General features: G+C 59.8%; 1 protein-coding gene across 1 annotated transcript in view; it reads left to right on the forward strand.

The window, feature by feature from the left end:
* LOC311525677 (myomegalin-like) overlaps positions 1-19,410 on the forward strand; it is a gene marked incomplete at its 5' end in the record, with an annotated part of 43,886 nt that extends 24,476 nt beyond the window's left edge. The window contains 14 exons of the mRNA XM_084637983.1: positions 4,865-5,056; positions 6,798-7,046; positions 7,363-7,494; positions 8,251-8,370; positions 9,687-9,834; positions 10,108-10,232; positions 12,007-12,216; positions 12,331-12,438; positions 13,730-13,956; positions 14,505-14,648; positions 15,241-15,379; positions 16,006-16,052; positions 16,515-16,575; positions 18,227-19,410. Of these exons, the coding sequence (XP_084494109.1) occupies positions 4,865-5,056; positions 6,798-7,046; positions 7,363-7,494; positions 8,251-8,370; positions 9,687-9,834; positions 10,108-10,232; positions 12,007-12,216; positions 12,331-12,438; positions 13,730-13,956; positions 14,505-14,648; positions 15,241-15,379; positions 16,006-16,052; positions 16,515-16,575; positions 18,227-18,372 (2,048 nt within the window). The 3' untranslated portion in view covers positions 18,373-19,410. The remainder of the gene's footprint in view (positions 1-4,864; positions 5,057-6,797; positions 7,047-7,362; positions 7,495-8,250; positions 8,371-9,686; positions 9,835-10,107; positions 10,233-12,006; positions 12,217-12,330; positions 12,439-13,729; positions 13,957-14,504; positions 14,649-15,240; positions 15,380-16,005; positions 16,053-16,514; positions 16,576-18,226) is intronic.
* Positions 19,411-19,519: the final 109 nt, after the last annotated feature.

Consider the following 19,519-nt stretch of genomic DNA (forward strand, 5'->3'; position numbering starts at 1 on the left):
TAGGGGCAGGGACAGCTGCTGGAGGTGCAGTGTGGCTGTCCCCTGGTTGTCATGGGGCTGAGGAGGCCATGGGAGATGCAGCATGGGGTTCATAGATTCATAGATATTTAGGTCAGAAGGGACCATTATGATCATCTAGTCTGACCTCCTGCATAATGCAGGCCACAGAATTTCACCCACCACTCCTACAAAAAAAACCTCACACCTGTGCTACTGAAGTCCTCAAATCGTAATTTAAAGACTTCAAGGAGCAGAGAATCCTCCAGCAAGTGACTCGTGCCCCATGCTACAGAGGAAGGCGAAAAACCTCCAGGGCCTCTTCCAATCTGCCCTGGAGGAAAATTCCTTCCCAACCTCAAATATGGCGATCAGCTAAACCCTGAGCATATGGGCAAGATTCATCAGCCAGATACTACAGAAAATTCTTTCCTGGGTAACTCGGATCTCACCCCATCTAATAGCCCATCACAGGCCATTGGGCCTATTTATGAATATTTAATTACCAAAACCATGTTATCCCATCATACCATCTCCTCCATAAACTTATCGAGTTTAATCTTAAAGCGAGATAGATCTTTTGCCCCGACTGCTTCCCTTGGAAGGCTATTCCAAAACATCACTCTGATGGTTAAACACACCTTCATCTAATTTCTAGTCTAAATTTCCTAGTGGCCAGTTTATATCCATTTGTTCTTGTGTCCACATTGGTATTGAGCTTAAATAATTCCTCTCCCTCTCCGGTATTTATCCCTCTGATATATTTATACAGAGCAATCATATCTCCCCTCAACCTTCTTTTAGTTAGGCTAAACAAGCCAAGCTCCCTGAGTCTCCTTTCATAAGGCAAGTTTTCCATTCCTCGGATCATCCTAGTAGCCCTTCTCTGTACCTGTTCCAGTTTGAATTCATCCTTCTTAAACATGGGAGACCAGAACTGCACACAGTATTCCAGGTGAGGTCTCACCAGTGCCTTGTATAACGGTACTAAAACCTCCTTATCCTTACTGGAAATACCTCGCCAGATGCATCCCAAGACCGCATTAGCTTTTTTCACAGCCATATCACATTGGCGGCTCATAGTCATCCTATGATCAACCAATACTCCAAGGTCCTTTTCCTCCTCCGTTACTTCTAATTGATGCGTCCCTAGCTTATAACTAAAATTCTTGTTATTAATTCCTAAATGCATGACCTTACACTTCTCACTATTAAATTTCATCCTATTACTATTACTCCAGTTTACAAGGTCATCCAGATCCTCCTATAGGGTATCCCTGTCCTTCTCTAAATTGGCAATACCTCCCAGCTTTGTATCATCTGCAAACTTTATTAGCACACTCCCACTTTTTGTGCCAAGGTCAGTAATAAAAAGATTAAATAAGATTGGTCCCAAAACCAATCCTTGAGGAACTCCACTGGTAACCTCCCTCCAGCCTGACAGTTCACCTTTCAGTAGGACCCGCTGTAGTCTCCCCTTTAACCAGTTCCTTATCCACCTTTCAATTTTCCTATTGATCCCCATCTTATCCAATTTAACTAATAATTCCCCATGTGGCACAGTATCAAATGCCTTTCTAAAATCCAGGTCAATTAGATCCACTGCGTTTCCTTTGTCTAAAAAATCTGTTACTTTCTCAAAGAAGGAGATCAGGTTGGTTTGGCACGATCTACCTTTTGTAAAACCATGTTGTATTTTGTCCCATTTACCATTGACTTCAATGTCCTTAACTACCTTCTCCTTCAAAATTTTTTCCAAGACCTTGCATACTACAGATGTCAAACTAACAGGCCTATAATTATCCGGATCACTTTTTTTCCCTTTCTTAAAAATAGGAACTATGTTAGCAATTCTCCAATCATACGGTACAACCCCTGAGTTTACAGATTCATTAAAAATTCTTGCTAATGGGCTTGCAATTTCTTGTGCCAATTCCTTTAATGTTCTTGGATGAAGATTATCTGGGCCCCCCGATTTAGTCCCATTAAGCTGTTTGAGTTTCGCTTCTACCTCAGATATGGTAATATCTAAGTCCATATCCTCATTCCCCTTTGTCATGCTACCATTATCCCTAAGATCCTCTTTAGTCTTATTAAAGACTGAGGCAAAGTATTTGTTTAGATATTGGGCCATGCCTAGATTATCTTTGACCTCCACTCCATCCTCAGTGTTTAGCGGTCCCACTTCTTCTTTCTTTGTTTTCTTCTTATTTATATGACTATAGAACCTTTTACTATTGGGTTTAATTCCCTTTGCAAGGTCCAACTCTACTTGACTTTTAGCCTGTCTCACTTTATCCCTACATGTTCTGACCTCAATAAGGTAGCTTTCCTTGCTGATCCCTCCCTTCTTCCACTCCCTATATGCTTTCTGCTTTTTCTTAATCACCTCTCTGAGATGCTTGCTCATCCAGCTTGGTCTCCAACTCCTGCCTATGATTTTTTTCCCCCTTACTTGGGATGCAGGCTTCCGATAGCTTCTGCATCTTTGATTTAAAATAATCCCAGGCCTCCTCTACCTTTAGATCCATAAATTCTTCAGTCCAATCCACTTCCCTAACTAATTTCCTTAATTATTGAAAGTCAGCCCTTTTGAAATCAAAAACCCTAGCTGCAGATTTATTTTTATTAATCCTTCCCTTCAGTTTGAACTGAATTAGCTCATGATCACTTGAGCCAAGATTATCCCCTACAACCATTTCTTCTATGAGGTCCTCACTACTCACCAAAACTAAATCTAAAGTGGCCTCCCCTGGTTGGGGTGGCGGGAGGGACTGAAATGGCCACGGGATGTATGGAGTGTTTTTGCCCTGTTGGGGGGCTGTGATGACCACGGGATGCACGGCATGGCCTCCCCCTGGTTGCCAGGATGGCCACAAGAAGCATGGTGCGGCCTCACCCCAGTTGTCAGGGGCCCGGTATGGCTGTGGAGTGAATGGCACGGTCTGGCCCCAGTTGTTGGGGGGGCCAGTATGGCCCTGAGAGTTGAGGGGCCGGTATGGCCAGGAGGGCATGGCATGGCCTTGCCTCAGGTGTCAGGGGCCAGTACAGCCCTAGGAGGCACAGTGTGGCCAGCTCCAGTAGTTGGGGGGCCAGTCTGACTGCGGTGGACACGGTGTGTCCTAGCACCAGTTGTCAGGGGGCTGGAACAGCCCTGGTGGGCATGGTGCGGTCTGGCCCCAGTTGTCAGGGCACAGGTAGGGTCCTGGGGGGTGCGGTGTGGGCTGGCCTCAGTCATTGAGTGGCTAGTACGGCCCTGGTGGGTGCAGTGCGGCCTGGCCCCAGTTGTCGGGGGGCGATAGGGCCCTGGTGGGTGCAGCGCGGCCTGGCTAAGGTGACCAGGTGTCCGGTTTTTGACTGGAACACCCGGTTGAAAAGGGACCCTGGCACAGAAGAGGAGGTGGAAAAGAGGCGGGAGCAGGGCCTTGGGGAAGGGGGTGGAATCGGGGCAGGGCGGAGCAAAGGCAGGACCCCCCCACTCCTCCTACACATACTCCCCCAACCCTCTGCCGTGAGATGCTCTGATCCTGCACCCCCTCACATCTCTGGCACCCTGCCCTCCCTGACTCCTGCACCCACCACACATACCCCCCACACCCCATGCCCTGACTCCTGCACACCCATCCCCACATCTCCACCTTGAGCACCAAACGGGAGCTCCTACACCCCCCCCCACATTCTCACCTGCACCCCTCACATCAAATGGGAGCTGCCCCAGGTAAGTGCTCCACACCCCAACCTCCTGCCCCAACCTTGAGCCCCCTCCTGCATCCTAACTTCTGGCCAGACGAAGAAAAAAAGAATAAAAAACGGGGGCTGACGGGAAATGAGAAAATATTCTTTTTCTTGGCTGGGTCCCAAGGAGGGGCCCCCAAAATGAAGGTGAGCACAGGACCCCAATAACTCTAAATCTGCCACTGCCCTGGCAGCTCCGGTCAGCGCTGCCGGCCAGGCCATTGAAAGTCCCATCAGCGGTGCTGCCTGGCTAAGGCAGGCTAGTTCCTACCTGTTCTGACACCGCGCCGCGCCCCGGAAGCGGCCAGCAGCAGATTTGGCTCCTAGGCTGGAGGCCATGGGGCTCTGTGCGCTGCCCCCACCCCGAGCACTGGCTCTGCACTCCGATTGGCTGGTTTCCGGCCAATGGGAGCTGGGGTGAGTGGTGCTTGTGGGTGAAAGCAGCGCACAGAACTGCCTGCGCACCTCTGCCTAGGAGCCAGACTTGCTGCTGGCTGCTTCCAGGGTGCAGTGCGGTCCATGGTGCCGGGACAGGCAGGAAGCCTGCCTTAGCCCCCCCCCCCCCCCGCACTGACTGAGAGCTGCTGGAGGTAAGCCTGCGCCCCAACCTCGTGCCCCAATCCCTGGCCACACCCCAGAACCTGCACCCCCTCCCAGAGCCCTCACTCCCCTGCCCCAAGTCCCTGCCCCAGCCCAGAGCCCTCTCCCGCACCCTGAACCCCTCATTTCTGGTCCCACCCCAGAGCCCACACCCCCAGTTAGAGCCCTCACCCCCTGCCCCAGCCCAGTGAAAGTGAGGGAGGGTGGGGGAGAGCGAGCCACCAAAGGAAGGGGAATATACTGAGCAGGCGAGGAAGGGGGAGGGGTCTTGGGGAAGGGGTGAGGTTAGGGAGTTCGGTTTTGTGCGATCAGAAAGTTGGCAATCCTAGGCCTTGCCCCAGTTGTCGGGGGGCCGGTACGGTCCAGGGGCCGCGGTGCGGCCTGGCCCCAGTTGTCGGGGGGCCGGTATGGTTGTGGGGGGTGCACTGCTGCCTCACCCAAGTGGCTGGATTTTCCAGGCAGCCCCAGTGCCAGCTGCACCCCTAGGCTGGCTAATCTCTCTCCCCATCTCTGCTCTCTCTCCCATCTCTAGGGTTGCATTTTGACTCCTTGTCCAAGCCACTGAGCGTCCCTCTGACGCCTGCCCCTGGGCCGTCCTCCTTCCTGCCTTTCGGCCCTCCTCCTCCCGCCCCCCCTGCTCTCCTGGGCTGCTGCGGGACGCCTGTCTTCTCCTTGGCCGAGGCGCAGCAGGAGCTGCACATGCTGCAGAAGCAGCTGGGAGAAAGTGAGCGCCTCTGGCTTGATTCTTCTGCCTCCCCCTGACATGTGGCTCTGCATGGCTTTCGCAGCCCCCCATGCCTGCTCTGTCTGTCTGTCCTGGGCACACGTTGTCCTCACCCAACCAGCTGCTCCTGCTGCAGCCCCATTCCCAGGGAGCCACCCAAGGGAGGAAGCAGGAGAGAGGCATCAGCTGGTCTGGGCCCACTGGCACCAGCAAGGCTGAGGTGGGAGGGGGCAGGTGTCTGGGGGGGTGGGCACTGCAGAGGGGAGGAGACTGGAGAAATAGTCATTCCCAGCTCCAGGACAAGCAAGGGAGAAGCTGCTTATGCAGAGGGACTGGGGGAGCAGGGCTGGGAACTTGGAGGGGGAATCCCTCCTGCATACTGTGGAGATTGGGGGGGGGGGGATAGGAGCTGACAAGGGGACCTCCCCCCTCTTTCAGATTCATAGTGCAGAGACTGGGTGGCGGGGATAGGACCTGAGAGAGGGACCTCCCCGCCTTACAGATCCATAGTGCAGAGACTGGGGTTGGAGGGGGGATCCTCCAGCCCCATAGTGCATGGAGGAATCATGCCAGGCCCCAATGTAGCTGGGCAGAGTGGGTTTCAGGCTAGGGAGCGGCAGGATGTGAGAAACCCTCCTGGAGATGCTAGAGCCCAGGGATGCCTGGTGTCTGCCAAGGAGCCCCAGCCCATGTGCCCAGCCTGGCTCTGGCAGGACTCAGCTCAGCAGCTGGCTCCTCTGCCGAGACAGCCAGTGGTGGGGCCAGCTGCTGCTGGCTGAGGTGGGGCGGCTGGCTAGGGTCACTAGGATCTGCGCTGAGACCCCCTGACTCATTTCACCTAACAGGCACTGCAGGGGCATATCCCAGCTGAGCCGGCCTGGATCGGACTGACCCTGGGTGTCTCCCTTTTCCCCAGTTCCTCCAAGCTGCCCAGCCCCATGCTGATGCCACCCCAACGCAGGCTGGCTCTTGGCTGGCTGGCTGGGAAGGCGCTGGGCTCCCTGCGTGCTCTTAGCTTGTTGGCCTGATACCCCATATCTCTTGCTGCTCGTCCCCAGCCCTCGCCGATGCATGGCAGCGTGTTGGCTCAGCTTGGTGCCTGCCAGTGCCCTGTGGGTCGGTGCCACGGCTTGCTCCAGCTTGCAGTGCTTTGCGGCATGCGTGTCACGAGGCATTGTATTTCACAGCGGGGATGTCGGCTGCCCCAACGGGTGTGACGTGTGCGCTGCTGTTGGATGCCAGTGGGCTGTACTGAGAACGGGGCCTAGCAGGCACAGCACTCCTACGGCTTCTGGGCTTCATGCAGGGGTGGCGTGCGGGCTCTCTGGCCTGGCTATGGAGCAGTGCAGAACGGACAGTAGCGATCGTCCCCTCTGGCCTTTGTATCTGTGAGTGTGCCCTGGTCTGCAGACAGGCCTCTGGGCAGAGGCACTGACCATCTGGGCTGCTGAGGTTGCCCCTCGGATTATGGCCAGTGGGCCAACAAAGAGCCTGCAAGAAGAGCAAATGTTTTGGGCTGCCAGGACGAGCCAGGGCCTGGGGCAAGTGGGGAAGGCGTCCCTGGGTGGCGCTCAGCAGAGCCACGAGTGGCTCCAAGCTGGGCATGTGCACTCGGGGTCTTCCTGTCCGGGCACTTCCTCTGGGCAGTCTCTCTGGGGTAGGTCCTGCCTTCATCCCTGGGGTGGCAACCAGCCCTGCCCTTCTGTGGGCTCCGGACCCACCTCTGTCCACATCTATCTAGGGGGACCTCTTGCCGCACCACCAGTCAAACCAGTGCCACTGGCCGGCGACTTTGGGGAAGCCAGCACCTCCCGCTGTCTCCACGTTCCCCATCTTGCCCCACAGTCTCGCCCGCTGCAGAGCTCCGCCCAGCTGGACAGGAAAGCAGGGGCTGCCTTCCCGGAGAACAACCCCCTCTGGGCCCGGCCTCACACGGGGGCCCTCTATGGGCACTTACCCTCCGGGTATCCGGCCAGCCACAAGCTGACTGGTAAGAGCCGTGCCGCGGGGATGGGAGGAACCATGGGCTGGGGGAGGGCAGAACTGTGCCTTCGTAGGGAGCACGGTCTGGTGGGTGTCCTGAGGGAGGCGTGAAAGGGGCCGTGTGCCTTCTGTCCTGTAGCAGCCCCAGCCTGTCTCTGTAACCAGCTTCCTTTACCCGCGTCCTGCTCCCTGGGCCGTGGGGGACAGGGGCCAGCCCACGCAGGGAGGTGGCCCTGGTGCTCAGGAAGCATCGTGCCCTCCTGGCCTGCTCCCGACTGAGCCCTGGCATCCCACCCAGCTCTCTGTTCCACTGGCGGCTGCAGGTGCTGACTTGCTGGAAGGACACCTGGCGGAGATCCGCAGCCTGCGCCAGCGCCTGGAGGAGTCCATCTGCATCAACGATCGGCTGCGGGAGCAGCTGGAGAACCGCCTCGCCGCCACCGCCAAGGGCAATGGTACGGGACGGGACTTCAGGGTGCTCCGTTCCCCCAGGGTTGGCAGGGCACAGCACTCTGTGCCCAGAAGGTGTGGGGGAGTGACGGGGGGGTGGGGGAACCCAGCACCGCCTGTGCCCAGAGAGTGTGGGGGAGTGACCCGGGGGGGGGGAGAGAGGAACCCAGCACCCCCTGTGCCTTGTGGGTGTGGGGCAGGGATCTGGAGGGGGGAGAACCCAGAACCCCCCCTTGCCCAGAGAGTTTGGGGCAGGGATCCTGGGAGGGGAACCCATCAACCCCTGTACCCAAAAATCACAGGGTGCGGATCTGGGTGGGGTACCTGGCAACCCCAGTACCCAAAGGTTGTGGGGCTGGGAGGGGCTCAAGGGCGCTGTTGTCCGCTCAAGTCTCTAGAACGCAAACCCCCAGGTGGGCGGGCACACCTGCTTCCCTGGGAGGGAGGGATCTGGCTGGGGCTCAGCTCTCTGTCCCCTGCTCCCTGCCCCCATTTCCCAGGGCCTGATCCTGGCGGGGGACCCCTCATGGGGCCGAGCTGTCTCTTCTCCACAGCCGCTCCGTCCTCTCTCCTCCTGCTCAGTGTGGGCGGGTGGGTGGCCAGCCTTGGGGTGGAGTGCCCAGGGCTTCCCAGAGGGCTGGCCATGGCCAGCCTCGGGACACAGCAGTGGGCAGTTGGTGCAGACCCTGGGAGAGGCCCAGGGGCTCCGGCAGGGAGCATTGGCAGCATTGCCCCGGATGTCACGGTTGCTCCTGTTCCAGGGTCTCCCACCAACATCTACATCCAGGGGCTGGAGTCTGCGTCCCCGGTGAGCAGCGAGACCCGAGCCCTGCGGGAGGAGAACCAGAGCCTGCAGCTCCAGCTTGCTCACCTCTCCAGAGGTAGGGGCAGGGGGTGGCCAGCTGCACACTGCCTGGCACGAGCCCCTCTGCAGGAGGTGCAGCCCAAGGACAGCTCGCTCAGTGCCAGCCCCGGCTCTAGATCTGGGCTCTCTCTATGTGTGGGGCAGACCCTGCTCCTGGGGGCCCAGAACCGCAGGAGGCCCCCAGACCCAGCTGGGCCTTGCTGCTTTGGTAGGGGCCTCCCTGATCCGCCCCCCCATCGGGGCCTGTTGGCGGCTGCGGCTCCTACAGCTTCTCGCTCTGCAGATGCAGATTGGAGAGCAGGCCTGATGCATGGGCAGGTGCCATCCCCTTGGGCACAGTCCTACCTCTGTGGGCATCAAGCGCCCTAGATGTGCTGCCATGTGGCACTGGGCCCTGCCTACTCCAGGCATGTGGCCCCTCCCCTCCCCGTTCACCACCGTGGCCGTTACTGTTGGGCTTTGCCCCCCAGCTGCCAGGTAATGCGGCTCTCCCCTTGTCACGGAGTCCCCAGGCGATGTTCTGGAACTGCTCCCTATGAAGCCAGTCAGGACTCTGGGGAAGTCTCCTTTCTGTGAGCAGACTGTCTTCAGGACACCCAGCTCACACAACTTCCACCTTCCTGGGTCTGGCCTTAAGGCATTCAGCATCCTCTGCCCCTCTGTGTGCTTCCCTCAGTGAGTCTGCTCAGGCGGGGCTTCTGGGGAAGCCAGAAGGTCCTGCACCCCAACTTCGCAGTCAGACGTGACTCTCAGCCAGCCAGTAAAACAGAAGGTTTATTAGACGACAGGAACACGGTCTAAAACAGAGCTTGTAGGTGCAGAAAACAGGACCCCTCAGCCAGGTCCATTTTGGGGGGCAGTGGGTCAGACCACGTCTGCGCTTCACTCCATGTCCCCAGCCAGCCCCCAACTGAAAAACCCTCCAGCCCCTCCTCTCCTGGGTTTTGTCCCTTTCCCGGGCCAGGAGGTCACCTGATTCCTTTGTTCTCCAACCCTTTAGCTCTCGCCTTGCAGGGGGGAAGGGCTCAGGCCATCAGTTGCCAGGAAACAGGGTGTTGGCCATTCTCTGTGTCCAGACCCCTGCACACACCTGCCCTCTAGGGCTCTGCAACGACCATACACCCTTATCCCACCACCTAGATACTTAAGAACTGCATAGGGGAAACTGAGGCACCCCCAAACTATTCAGAGGAAACATTAAGAACAGTCCCGCTTCATCACACCCCTCCTCCCCCCTCCCTGGGTAACGGGAGTCTCTCCTCCCCACCCGGGGTGGAGGGTAATGGGGCTCTTCCCTCCCCGGGGCGGTGGGTAACAGGGCTCTCCCCCCAGAGCTGGAGCGGCTGCATGAGGCCACGCGCTGTAGGCTGCAGGAGGCTGAGGCGGAGAACCGGACACTGGCAGAGGAGCTGGCAGAGCAGCGACAGAGCAGCTGTCAGCTGCGGGAGGAGCGGCTGGCTCTCCAGGAGAACAACTGCAGGTGAGGTGACGGTGGGAGTGAAGCCCTGGGACCCATGGTCTCGGAGCCCTGAGGCGTGGCGCTGTAAGGGGTGTGGCCACGAGGGGCACGGGGTCCCGGCCCACTGGGGATTGTCGTGGCACCATTGCTAAGGGCTGTGATGTCGCTGCTCCGCACTGTGACATCACGGGGGGGTCAGCAGGAGAGGGGCGTGTGTGTGTGTGTGGGGGGCATGTGGCTGTGCCTCTGGTGTGTGGCTGGGCTCCTCTGACCCCGGCTGTTCTGTCCCTGCAGGCTGGCGCGCACGGTGCCACGCCTTCAGCAGCAGTGTGAGGAGAACCAGCGGCTCTGCCAGGCCCTCTGCGCCGAGCTGCGTGTCCACGAGACCCTCTCCGGCTCCTCCCAGGCCGCTCCCTCAGGTACGTGCCAGCCTGTCCTGCCCGGCCTGCTGCGCTGGGGCCAGCTCTGCCATTGTGCAGGAGGTCAGAGTAGATCATGGTGGTCCCTTCTGGCCTAAATATCTATCTATGAATCTCAAGTGCCCCAGCGCTCTGGTTCCGGAGGGCCCTGCTGTCCCCCTTGCCGCCCAGGCCCACCTCTGCACTGGGAAGCCCATCTGGAGCAGCTCAGTGCAGCCCTTGACTCCGGAGCGGGGGCAGCACCTCCTACTGGTTAGAGCACGGCCCCATGTCTCAGTGTGCTTGAATTGACCAAATGCCCTCCTCCCAAACAAGCCCAACAGCGCCATCTCAGACCCGCTCTGCGGCACTGACGGCAGGGGGCACACACCCAGCCTTGCCCCAGCGGCAGGGCGGCATACCTGGTGGCACTGCAGGGCTGGCTTGTCTTGGGAATCCACGGGCCTGGCCATCATAGCAACCCCATGGATCGGTTTGTCCTGCCTGCTGTCCCCTTGTGGGAGGCACCATGGTTGGTGCTGGGGTGGGTGTCCTGGCTGCCCTCCTCAGGCTTCTGTGGGCTGTGTTGTGCTGCCAGCCAGCTGCCAGGCTCTGGGCAGGGACAGGGACATGGGATGGGGTCAGGCCATGGTGGGCGTAGCCAGCTCCATCCCTGTCCCCTGAGCTCCCTAGGGCCCCATGCTCTGTCCCCCGTGGTGGTGAGGTCCCACCTGCCTACAGTGAGGAGCCCCCAGAGATGGTCCCTCAGGTGGGGAGCAGAATGCCCCGTACCAGGCGCAGGAGATGCGGGGAGGGAAGCTGTTTCCTGCACTGCCTGGGCCTGAGCTCAGCTCTCCCTGGGGTTTCCCCCACCCCACGCCTGCCACCCAGATCACCTGTGAGCCAGGGACTCCCCACCCTCCCCGTCCTACCTAGTCCAGGATCTGCCCTGCCCTCCCCTCCCTGATCCTGTCCAGGATCTGTGCCACCTCTCGCACCCCCACACTGTCCAGATTCTGCCCCACCCCAACCCTGTCCACGATCTGCCCTGCCCTCCCCACTCCACACGGTCCAGAAGCTGCCCTGGCAAACAGCCTCTGCGCCTACCAGACGTTACAGCAGCCACTGGCCTGTGGGTTGATGCCCAGACAGCTACAATGGATCTGAGGTCGAGTGCCCCGATAGCTGATGTCGCTCACCTGCTAGCTGGTGTAGGGGTCCCAGCACAGGCCCTACATTGGGGACCCTGCCAGGGCCAGGCTCATGGACCTACAGCTGATTTCCAGACCCGTGGGGTTTTGTGCTCCCCACCCCCGTGTGGTGTCAAGCACAAAGCTGAGGTTTCTGCCGGGAACTTTGTGGAATATGTGGGGGTGGGAGGGATGGCCATTAACACCTTGAACCCTTGAGGTGCAAGCCGGGACCCGCGGGGCAGAGCTCGGGTCCTTTGGGGGCCTGGCTGTGCATCTCCAGACCACAGCGTGGTGGGATTTCTGTCCCCCGAACCCCACCGGTGGCTGGGCTGGGTTGGACTAGTGACCCCATCCCTGCCGTGTTTCTCACCACCCTGGCAGTCCTCAACCCCACGCTGATGTGGCCAGGCACCAAGCACACTGAGCAGCCTTTTCGTGCCCCCAGCGTATTGCCATGCTAAGCCGGGGCTGGTTGAGGGCTGCTCTTCACTACCCTTGGTGGCTAGGGCTGAGAGGATCCATGGGGGTGCAGGTACAGTGGGGGGCAGCATGCAGGGAGCGGAAGGCGCGGCTGGCGACAGAGCAGCTGTGTGTGTTGGCAGCTTGCAGCAGAGATGCGCATCGCAGACCACCTCTCAGCAGCGAGCTGGACGCCCTCCTGGCAGAGGTGCGAACTCTGCGCAGGCAGTTGCTGCGTGGCATCCAGGTGAACAGCGCCCTGAGGCAGCAGCTGGCACGGCAGCAGCCGGAGGGAAGCGCCGCCCCTCTGTGCGCTGCACACCAGGCTACGCCCGACTGGCAGCCCTTGCAAGGTAAGAGAGGCTGCACCAGCCCCTCTGGACCCCGCTGGCCCCTCGGGTGCCCTGATGCCTGGCCAAAGTGCCATTAACCTGGTAAATGGCCCCTTTGTCATCTCGCCTTTGCAGACTCCAGCTCTTCTCCTCCAGTTCGGGATGTTGGCATGAGCTCCCCAGCTCCCCTGTCCCCGCCCGCCCTGCTTAGTGCTCCGGCCCTGCTCACCCACCAGATGAAAGGTAATGGATGTGCACCCTCGCCTGGGGAAGAGCGGGGCCACCGCTGTGGAGGGTCCTGGAGTGTGGGCCGCTTGGCCCGGGCCCCATGGGCAGTGAGGGCGGGACGCTTGGAGCGCTCCGGGGCTGGGAGCCCAAAGGAGAGAGTTGGTTGGTCACACTCAAGGTGTTAAGGCTGGGAGGGACCATCTTGTCCCACCTCCTGCATAGCATGAGCCGGAGACCCTCCCCCAGGGATTCCTGCTTGAGCTAGCCCAGTGCTTTTCACCCTTTATGGACTCCTGAAATGTTTTGAATGGTGATGTGGACCTCTTTGGAAATCTTAGCCATAGTCTGTGGCTCCCAGGGGTCCACGGGACACAGGTTGAAACCCGCTGAGCTACAGAGACCTTCCAGGCTTGAGGCAGAGACTCCTCAGGGGGCAGAGAGAGGCCAGCACCTCCTGAGGAGATGGCTCTGGGAGCCTTGGATTTGAAGAGCATGCAGGGCCCATTTTGCAAGCGGCGTCCCAACCCCCTGTTCCCTGGATCTGAGTTTCACACTCCCCTTGTCATGAGGCCAAGGCATGAAAGTGTTTCTCTTTATCCCCTCCCCCGGGTGAACCCTGCATTGTGCCCATGTCTCACAGGGCATCTTGAGCTGTGCCCTGCTGCTGGGATGCCAGCAGGGAACCAGGAGAGTGCAAAGCCACAGCGGGCACCCCTCCCTCCCCACAGAGAGGCTGAATCTGCAGGTGGCAGGTTCTCGGTGGGAGCCATACAGCATGGCGTTCTGGTGGCCCATCGGAGCTGGGCGTGCGGCGGGATCCGAGCGGTGGGCTGAGCTCGGAGGAGGCTAGGAGAGCTGGCCCCGCGCCGCCTGGAGAAGTAGCGATGTGAGGGCTGGGGCGATGTAGAGCTGCGGGATGCATGTTCGGGAAAGGTCATGGTCGAGAGCTTCAGAGATGGCTAGTGACTGCAGGAGTCCAGCCTGAGCTACATTAAAGGGTCCTGGGTTTGGGAGGACGGGGGCCCAGCACTGCTTGGAATCAGCCCCCCTAAGGTGGCTCAGGTTGGGCTCCCAAAACTGGGGGCACCCAGCCTCCCTCGTGTGTCAGGAAATTGTGGCCTGTTGCTCCTAGGACAGCCTGGACAAACAGAACAAGCTGTCTGGGGGCACATGGGGAGTGAGGGGCTAGGGAAGTGCCAGCCTGGGCTACGTACATGCTGGTGCTAACCCCCCTCTTGGTGCTGGGCTAATGCAGCCCTGACGGGCTCTCAGGGACACCAGCAGTGCTGACCCCTCTTTGCTCCAGAGCTGCCCATGGATGACCCTCTGGCAAGGAGGAGTGGCCCTGCACCGGCGGGAGACGCCACAAGCGGTTCGTCTGCCAGCAAAGGCGGGTGCCAGGTCATTGGCCACGTTGATGACTATTGTGCCCTGAAGCAGCAGATCCTGGAGGGCAAAACGATGGTCCACCAGATGGCCTCTCTCCTGCGGCCAGCTCTAACCATGCCCAGCCTGGAGCCCCGTGGCACTGAGGTAATTCTCCCTGGACATCGGGAAGGGCCAGGCTGCTCTGAGCCCTCTGTCGAGAAGGGAAGGATCAGGGGAGACGCAGGCAGAGCCCTGCATAACGCCACTCGTGGTCCTGGCCAGGAAGCTAGCGTTTCAGGCTGCTCCCTCCATCTCTCCTGGGGAACGCTGGCTCTGGGGGGCACTGGAGATGGCTGGAAAGGATCATGGGGGTCTGTCCTGACCTGTGTGCATGAGAGACCATCATCTGCCCGATGGACTCAGCTGGGTGCCCCGAGACGGGGCATTTACTGCTAGGCTGGCCAGAGCGTGAGGGAGGTGGAGGCACTGGCCCCAGGGAAGGGGGCCAGATGGGACCTGTTTCCATCACTTCTGGGACTGATTTCAGAGCTATTTTGGCGCAGAGGGGGCCAGCCTGGCAACGGGCTATTGGGAACCTGGGCCGTTGTGCTGGGCAGTGCCCTCCCGTGAAAGCCAGGTGCATCGGGGCTCTGCGTTTGTTGTGATCACTGCTGCAGGGCAGTGTCTGCAACAAGTCTTCTCTCCTCCGCCAGGCCCTGGAGCAGGGCAGCGTCCAGCAGCTCCTGAGCGCCACGAGTGCCCTGCGTCAGCTCCTGCAGCGGTGCGCCTCCCTGCTTGCCACCTTCTGGAGAGGAGCTCTGCCAGCAGCCCCCAGTCTGGCCCAGCAGCAGACCGCAGTGAGTGGCACCCTCCTGGCAGCCCTCGTAGATCATGCCAATGTCCCCCCGTGGTTGCCCAGGCAGCCCCCGAGAATCAGAGGCTCCCACAGATGGGAGGGCAGGGCTTGTCCAGGCAGCTTGTGAGCAGATGGAGATTAGGAGCCTGCCTGGGTGATGGGGCACTCCTGGGTGAGGGGAGCCCTCCACTGGGTGCTCCTATGGGAGGGCTGGGTGATGTTTCTCCTTGCCCGGGCAGTACCATCCCAATCACACATCGCTCTGCCCAGTCTGGCACACTGCGGGCCAGCCCAGACAGGGCATAGGGCCTGCTGCTGCCAGCCGCTAGGGGACTGCTCTGTCTGCACAGGTATGGGAGGCTTGCGCATTGTGGGCCTGCTGGAGCAAGGGGCTAGCCCCGGCTCCCTCGAGCAGGGTCTGTCCTCCAGCAGAGGCTGCGGTAGTTCACACTAACCCACCTTGTTTGGGATGCTGAGCCATGGCCCTGGGCAGCAGGGGAGGGGGCAAGCGCCTGACCCGGGGTGTCTGGGAGCCAGGCTGTGGTTTGCAGAGGCACATGGCCCCTGCTGACTGTGCCCCTATCTCTGCCCAGGAGCAGGCAATGAAGGACGAGCTCCTGGCGCTCAGGGCCAGGTTAGCTGAGCAGGAGAATCTGCTCCGAAATGCAGCTGAGCGCCTGCAGGACACCTGCCGCCTGAAGGACAACATGGAGCACTTCATTGTCAGCCACTGTAGGTGCCCTGGTGGGACGGGCCTGGGGTGGGGCGGGAGGTGGGCATAGCCATGGCAATGGTGGGCACAGAGAGTGTCCCCACTCCCCTCGGCGTCCGTCATTACACACCAGCACCTCCCACCAAAGGGGCCAGAACATGGCTCTGCATAGAGTCTGCGACTGGAGGGCTGGGAGCATCCTGCCTTCAGCCAGCCACCTGACATGGGTCAGTCATAACAGGCCGGCATCCCCATCCTGTGGCAGGGGCCATGGCTCCAATGCAAACCAAATATAACAGACAGACACTGCAGGGTGGCCCCAGCAGTGCCTGGTAGCCAGCTGGCCCCATCATCCCTCTGTCCCCGCCCGCTGTTATCAGGTATAGCCTGGCATTGCTGGGGTCCTGTCTGTGCTGGAGCCCCCGGCCATAGGGCTGGAGCAGGGGAGCACAGTAAGTAGATGGGCCCAGCATGGGCCAGGCCTGGCTACGCTGCTCTCTGCTCAGGTAGCTGGAGCCAGCTGGGGTTTGCTGCTCTGGCGGATCCTGCAATGACTGTGCCCCAGCACCCTGCAGCTGACAGCCCTTCCCTGGGGTCGGGAGGGAGCGGTGTCCACTCTGATCCCCCCACCCCCTTTCTGTTGCAGTGACCCAAACTCATGCCGTGCTGAGGAAAGCAAGGACAAACCTGGAGGTGAGTTAGGGCCAGGGCTCCTCAGGGGAGGCAGCAACGCCAAGGCAAGGGGACTGAGGCTGGCAGGGGGGTGCCTGACTGGGGGGAGAAGGGTCCTAGCTCTGAGCTGACTCTGGGGAGTGCAGCAGGGCTGAGCTCAGGCTGAGCGGGAGGAGGGAGGCAGGAGGGGAGGGAGAAGGGAGCAGAGCCACTGGGGGGGAATGAGAGCTCTGGCTCTGGTGCGGATGGAGAGTGGGGGTGGTGTGTAGACTGAAGGGGAGGAGCCTGAGGGGGGTGCAGGGGCCTTGCAGGGCCCATCCTTTCCCTCAACCCCTGCAGTGGGTCCCTCCCCCTACCCCATCCCAGGGGTCTCTCTTCTCACCCCATCCCCAGGTGGGTTCATTCTCTTGCCCTGTCCCTGGGGGTGGGGTCTCAGCCCATCCCCAGGGGGGTCTCTCACCCCATTTCTCTCTTTCTCCTGAGTCTCTCCAGAAGAGCAAGCCCCAGGGCTCCTCTGTCAAATCTCCTCCCTCCATCGGCACAGGTAACGGCCCAGGCTGGTGCACCCTGTGAGCAGCAGGGTCGCTCTGCAGAGTGATGGAGGGGCCTGTCCTCCTTGCGTGGCACGCGGGCAGGGAGCGGGGTCTGGCAGGTGCCATCCAGGGCTGTGGGATGGGAGCAGGGCCGAGGCAGAGGAGCAAGAAGCACTGTCCGTGCAGCGCTGAACCGCCCTGGTTGGGCAGAGCCTCTGGCCTTGCCCAGCTCCCATGGTGAGGATGCCTGCAGCCCCAGCCCAGCTCTGCCATGGGCAGGGCCCAGAGCCTAGCAGCGGCTGGAAGCGCTAGAGGAAGGCCTGTTCCCCTGGGAGGTGTGTCCCCCCCACACACACACTGGTGGTGGGTCTCTTTGGGCCAGGGAGGGGCTGGATTGAGGTGCCATGTGACGAGTGGGTGGGGGCTGTTAGGGCCTCTCCTCGCCCTCCCTTGGTCCTTCTCACGCAGACAGAAAGCAGAAGGCCAGAGTCCGAAGTGCAGGCAGTGCGATGTTTATTGGGGTTACCAAGCAAGTCCACACTGTGTCCACCAGTAAGGCTTTGCCCTTGTGCCCCCTGCCCTAGCAGGCTTAGTGCGCACCCCTGGTCCCACCCCTTACAAGTTATGGTCATGTTCCGTTTTGGAGGGTCGTGAGTCTGGGGCCTTCGGTACCACCTCTTCTGTACCCCATGGGAGGGGTAGGGAGTGAGGTGGTGCTCCGGCCAGGGTCACCATTTCTTTGGCTTTTAGTGTTTCTTACTCCTTCCTCCCCCACCTCTCCTCCTGCCTGGTTTGACCCCAGCTTGGGAGAGGAGTGAGCTCCCACCAACGCTTTACCTCTAGGCCTTATCTTTGCTCATTATGCTATAAACTGCATCTGGCTCTAGGCAGATGCAACATACAATGGCTTTGTTCACATCTGTTAGTAAGGACATAAGAATAACAGTCAAACAGACCCCAAAATTCTTGCTCCGGCAAATATACAGTGCCAGCACCGCCAGGGCTGTGGGTGAGGCCTGGTTTGGCATGTGCGGAGCCCCTATGGCCCACCTCGAGCCTCCGATTGCGGAGCTCCTAGGGCGAAGGGTCCTGCCCCTCTTGTGTGCGGGCTGTGTCTGGGGTGTGGGCACCCCTGCCTCACATATGCTCCCATGCTCCTGCAGGGAACTGGGGAGGAAAGGAAGGGAGGGGAGGCTTTTTGCCCGCTGCGCAAATAGCTGAGTGGCTGGCTGTGGAATTGGAGGCAGCTCAGCCTGATGCTGGTGCTGCTGCTCCTCTGTGGCCACTGGGTGCAGAGCTGCCCACTGTCCCGCAATGGCGGCACTTGCAGGGCTGTGGGGAGTGCTGGCTGCAGCAGAGAGAGTGGCTGGATGCAGGGGAGAGCTGGCAGGGCATTCACGGCTGGGGGGCTGCCTGGGGGAGCATAGTCAGCTTGCAAGAGCGTCCTGGGTGCTGCTCTGCAGGCTTGTCCCTGCCATCCCTCTGTCCAGTCTGGCACCCCTTCCTCCTGCACCCATGATGCTGCAGCAGGCCCAGTGCTGCCAGCTGCTTCAGTGGTGCTGGTTTGATGTGTCTGGGCTCCTAGCCCCATGTGGCGGGGGAGGGTAGCGTCTGATGGCTGACTGCTCCCTATCTTCAGCCTGGCTTGTACTTTCTCTCCAGGGGAAATCCCGGTGGGCTTGTCCCAGCACCCCAGCCACGTGATCCTGGCCCGCCAGGAGCATAGAAGGAAGAGGAGCCACCCAGACACCCTAAAGCGGCAGGAGGACCAGAGCTGGCCCTGCTTTGTTCACCTTCCCAGCTCCTGAGCACCAAGCCTGGCTGCGATGGCTCCCGGGCAAGGCCCAGCAAGAACTGCTGTGCCCCCACAGCGAGCCCACATTGGTGTGTGGCTCTGGCGCTGAACCCCTCTGCATGGAAGCAAGCCGTAGACTGTATTAGGCTTGGCCCCTGGGCTACCACCAGACCTGTCTCGTACCGCACGGCCAGGGAGCCATGCGCGTTTGATTAATCACTCTTAAACTGCTAGGAAATGTATCCGGGGTAACTGGCGAAGCTGCTTTCCCAGTGATTTCGCTCTCCCCCCAGCATGGCCTATCATCCTGCTGCCATACTCCCTCTGTTGTGGAACCTCATAGCCATGCGTGTGTTAGACCAGTACTCTGCCCCTGCCCATGCCAGGGAGACAGGGTAGGTGGCCTCCATGCAAGCAGCAGACGGTGCAGGGTGCTGCTCCTGTGGCCTGGAGCATTTTGCTTGCGAGCTGTTTTCCTCCCAAGCTGGGTTATTGATGCAGCTGTTATTGTAGGGGTGGGAGGCTCCATCCACCCTGCTCTGAGGAAAACAAGCCCCAGAGAGCAGTGTGTGTTTATGCTGCTTGGCAATACAGCATAGCTTTGCCTGCAGGTCTTTCATGCTGGAACCAGTGCATAGCAGGGAGGTCAGGGTGCTTTCACCCTTCTCTGCTGGTCACTTCACCCATTCATTTGGCGATAAGCAATTTCTGAGGCAACATGACCAAAGTGTGAAATCCCTGTTAGCTAGAGCTGAACTGCTGCTGCCCCCCAGGGGCCCTGCGGGGAGACATACCCAGCTTAGGCCTGCTTTGGTGGGAACCATTTGTAAAGCAGCACTGGAAAGGGCCCCCCCAGCTTGGCCAACCTTGTCTGGGGTGAGTCTCTGCTGTAGGATATGTATATAGTGACTGAGTGTAACCCAGGGGGGAATGGGCTAAGGCAGGCCCCCCATGGGGCCAAAGTGGCTCCAACTTTGAGAAGAAATGAAGTTGTAAGAAATGCAGGGCTCCCTCTCAGGGGGAGTCCTTAATAAACTTTTTTTGTCCATTGGCTACTGTAGATTTTGGCCTCCAAGGACCTTAATGAATAGTGGCATGTCAGTGATGCTGCCTCCCCCACAACCCAACTCCCCTTCCACTGGAGCCCAGGCTGCTCCCAC

The sequence above is a fragment of the Lepidochelys olivacea genome (genome assembly GCF_965140295.1).
Source record: "Lepidochelys olivacea isolate rLepOli2 genome assembly, chromosome: 8".
NCBI lineage: Eukaryota > Metazoa > Chordata > Testudines > Cheloniidae > Lepidochelys > Lepidochelys olivacea.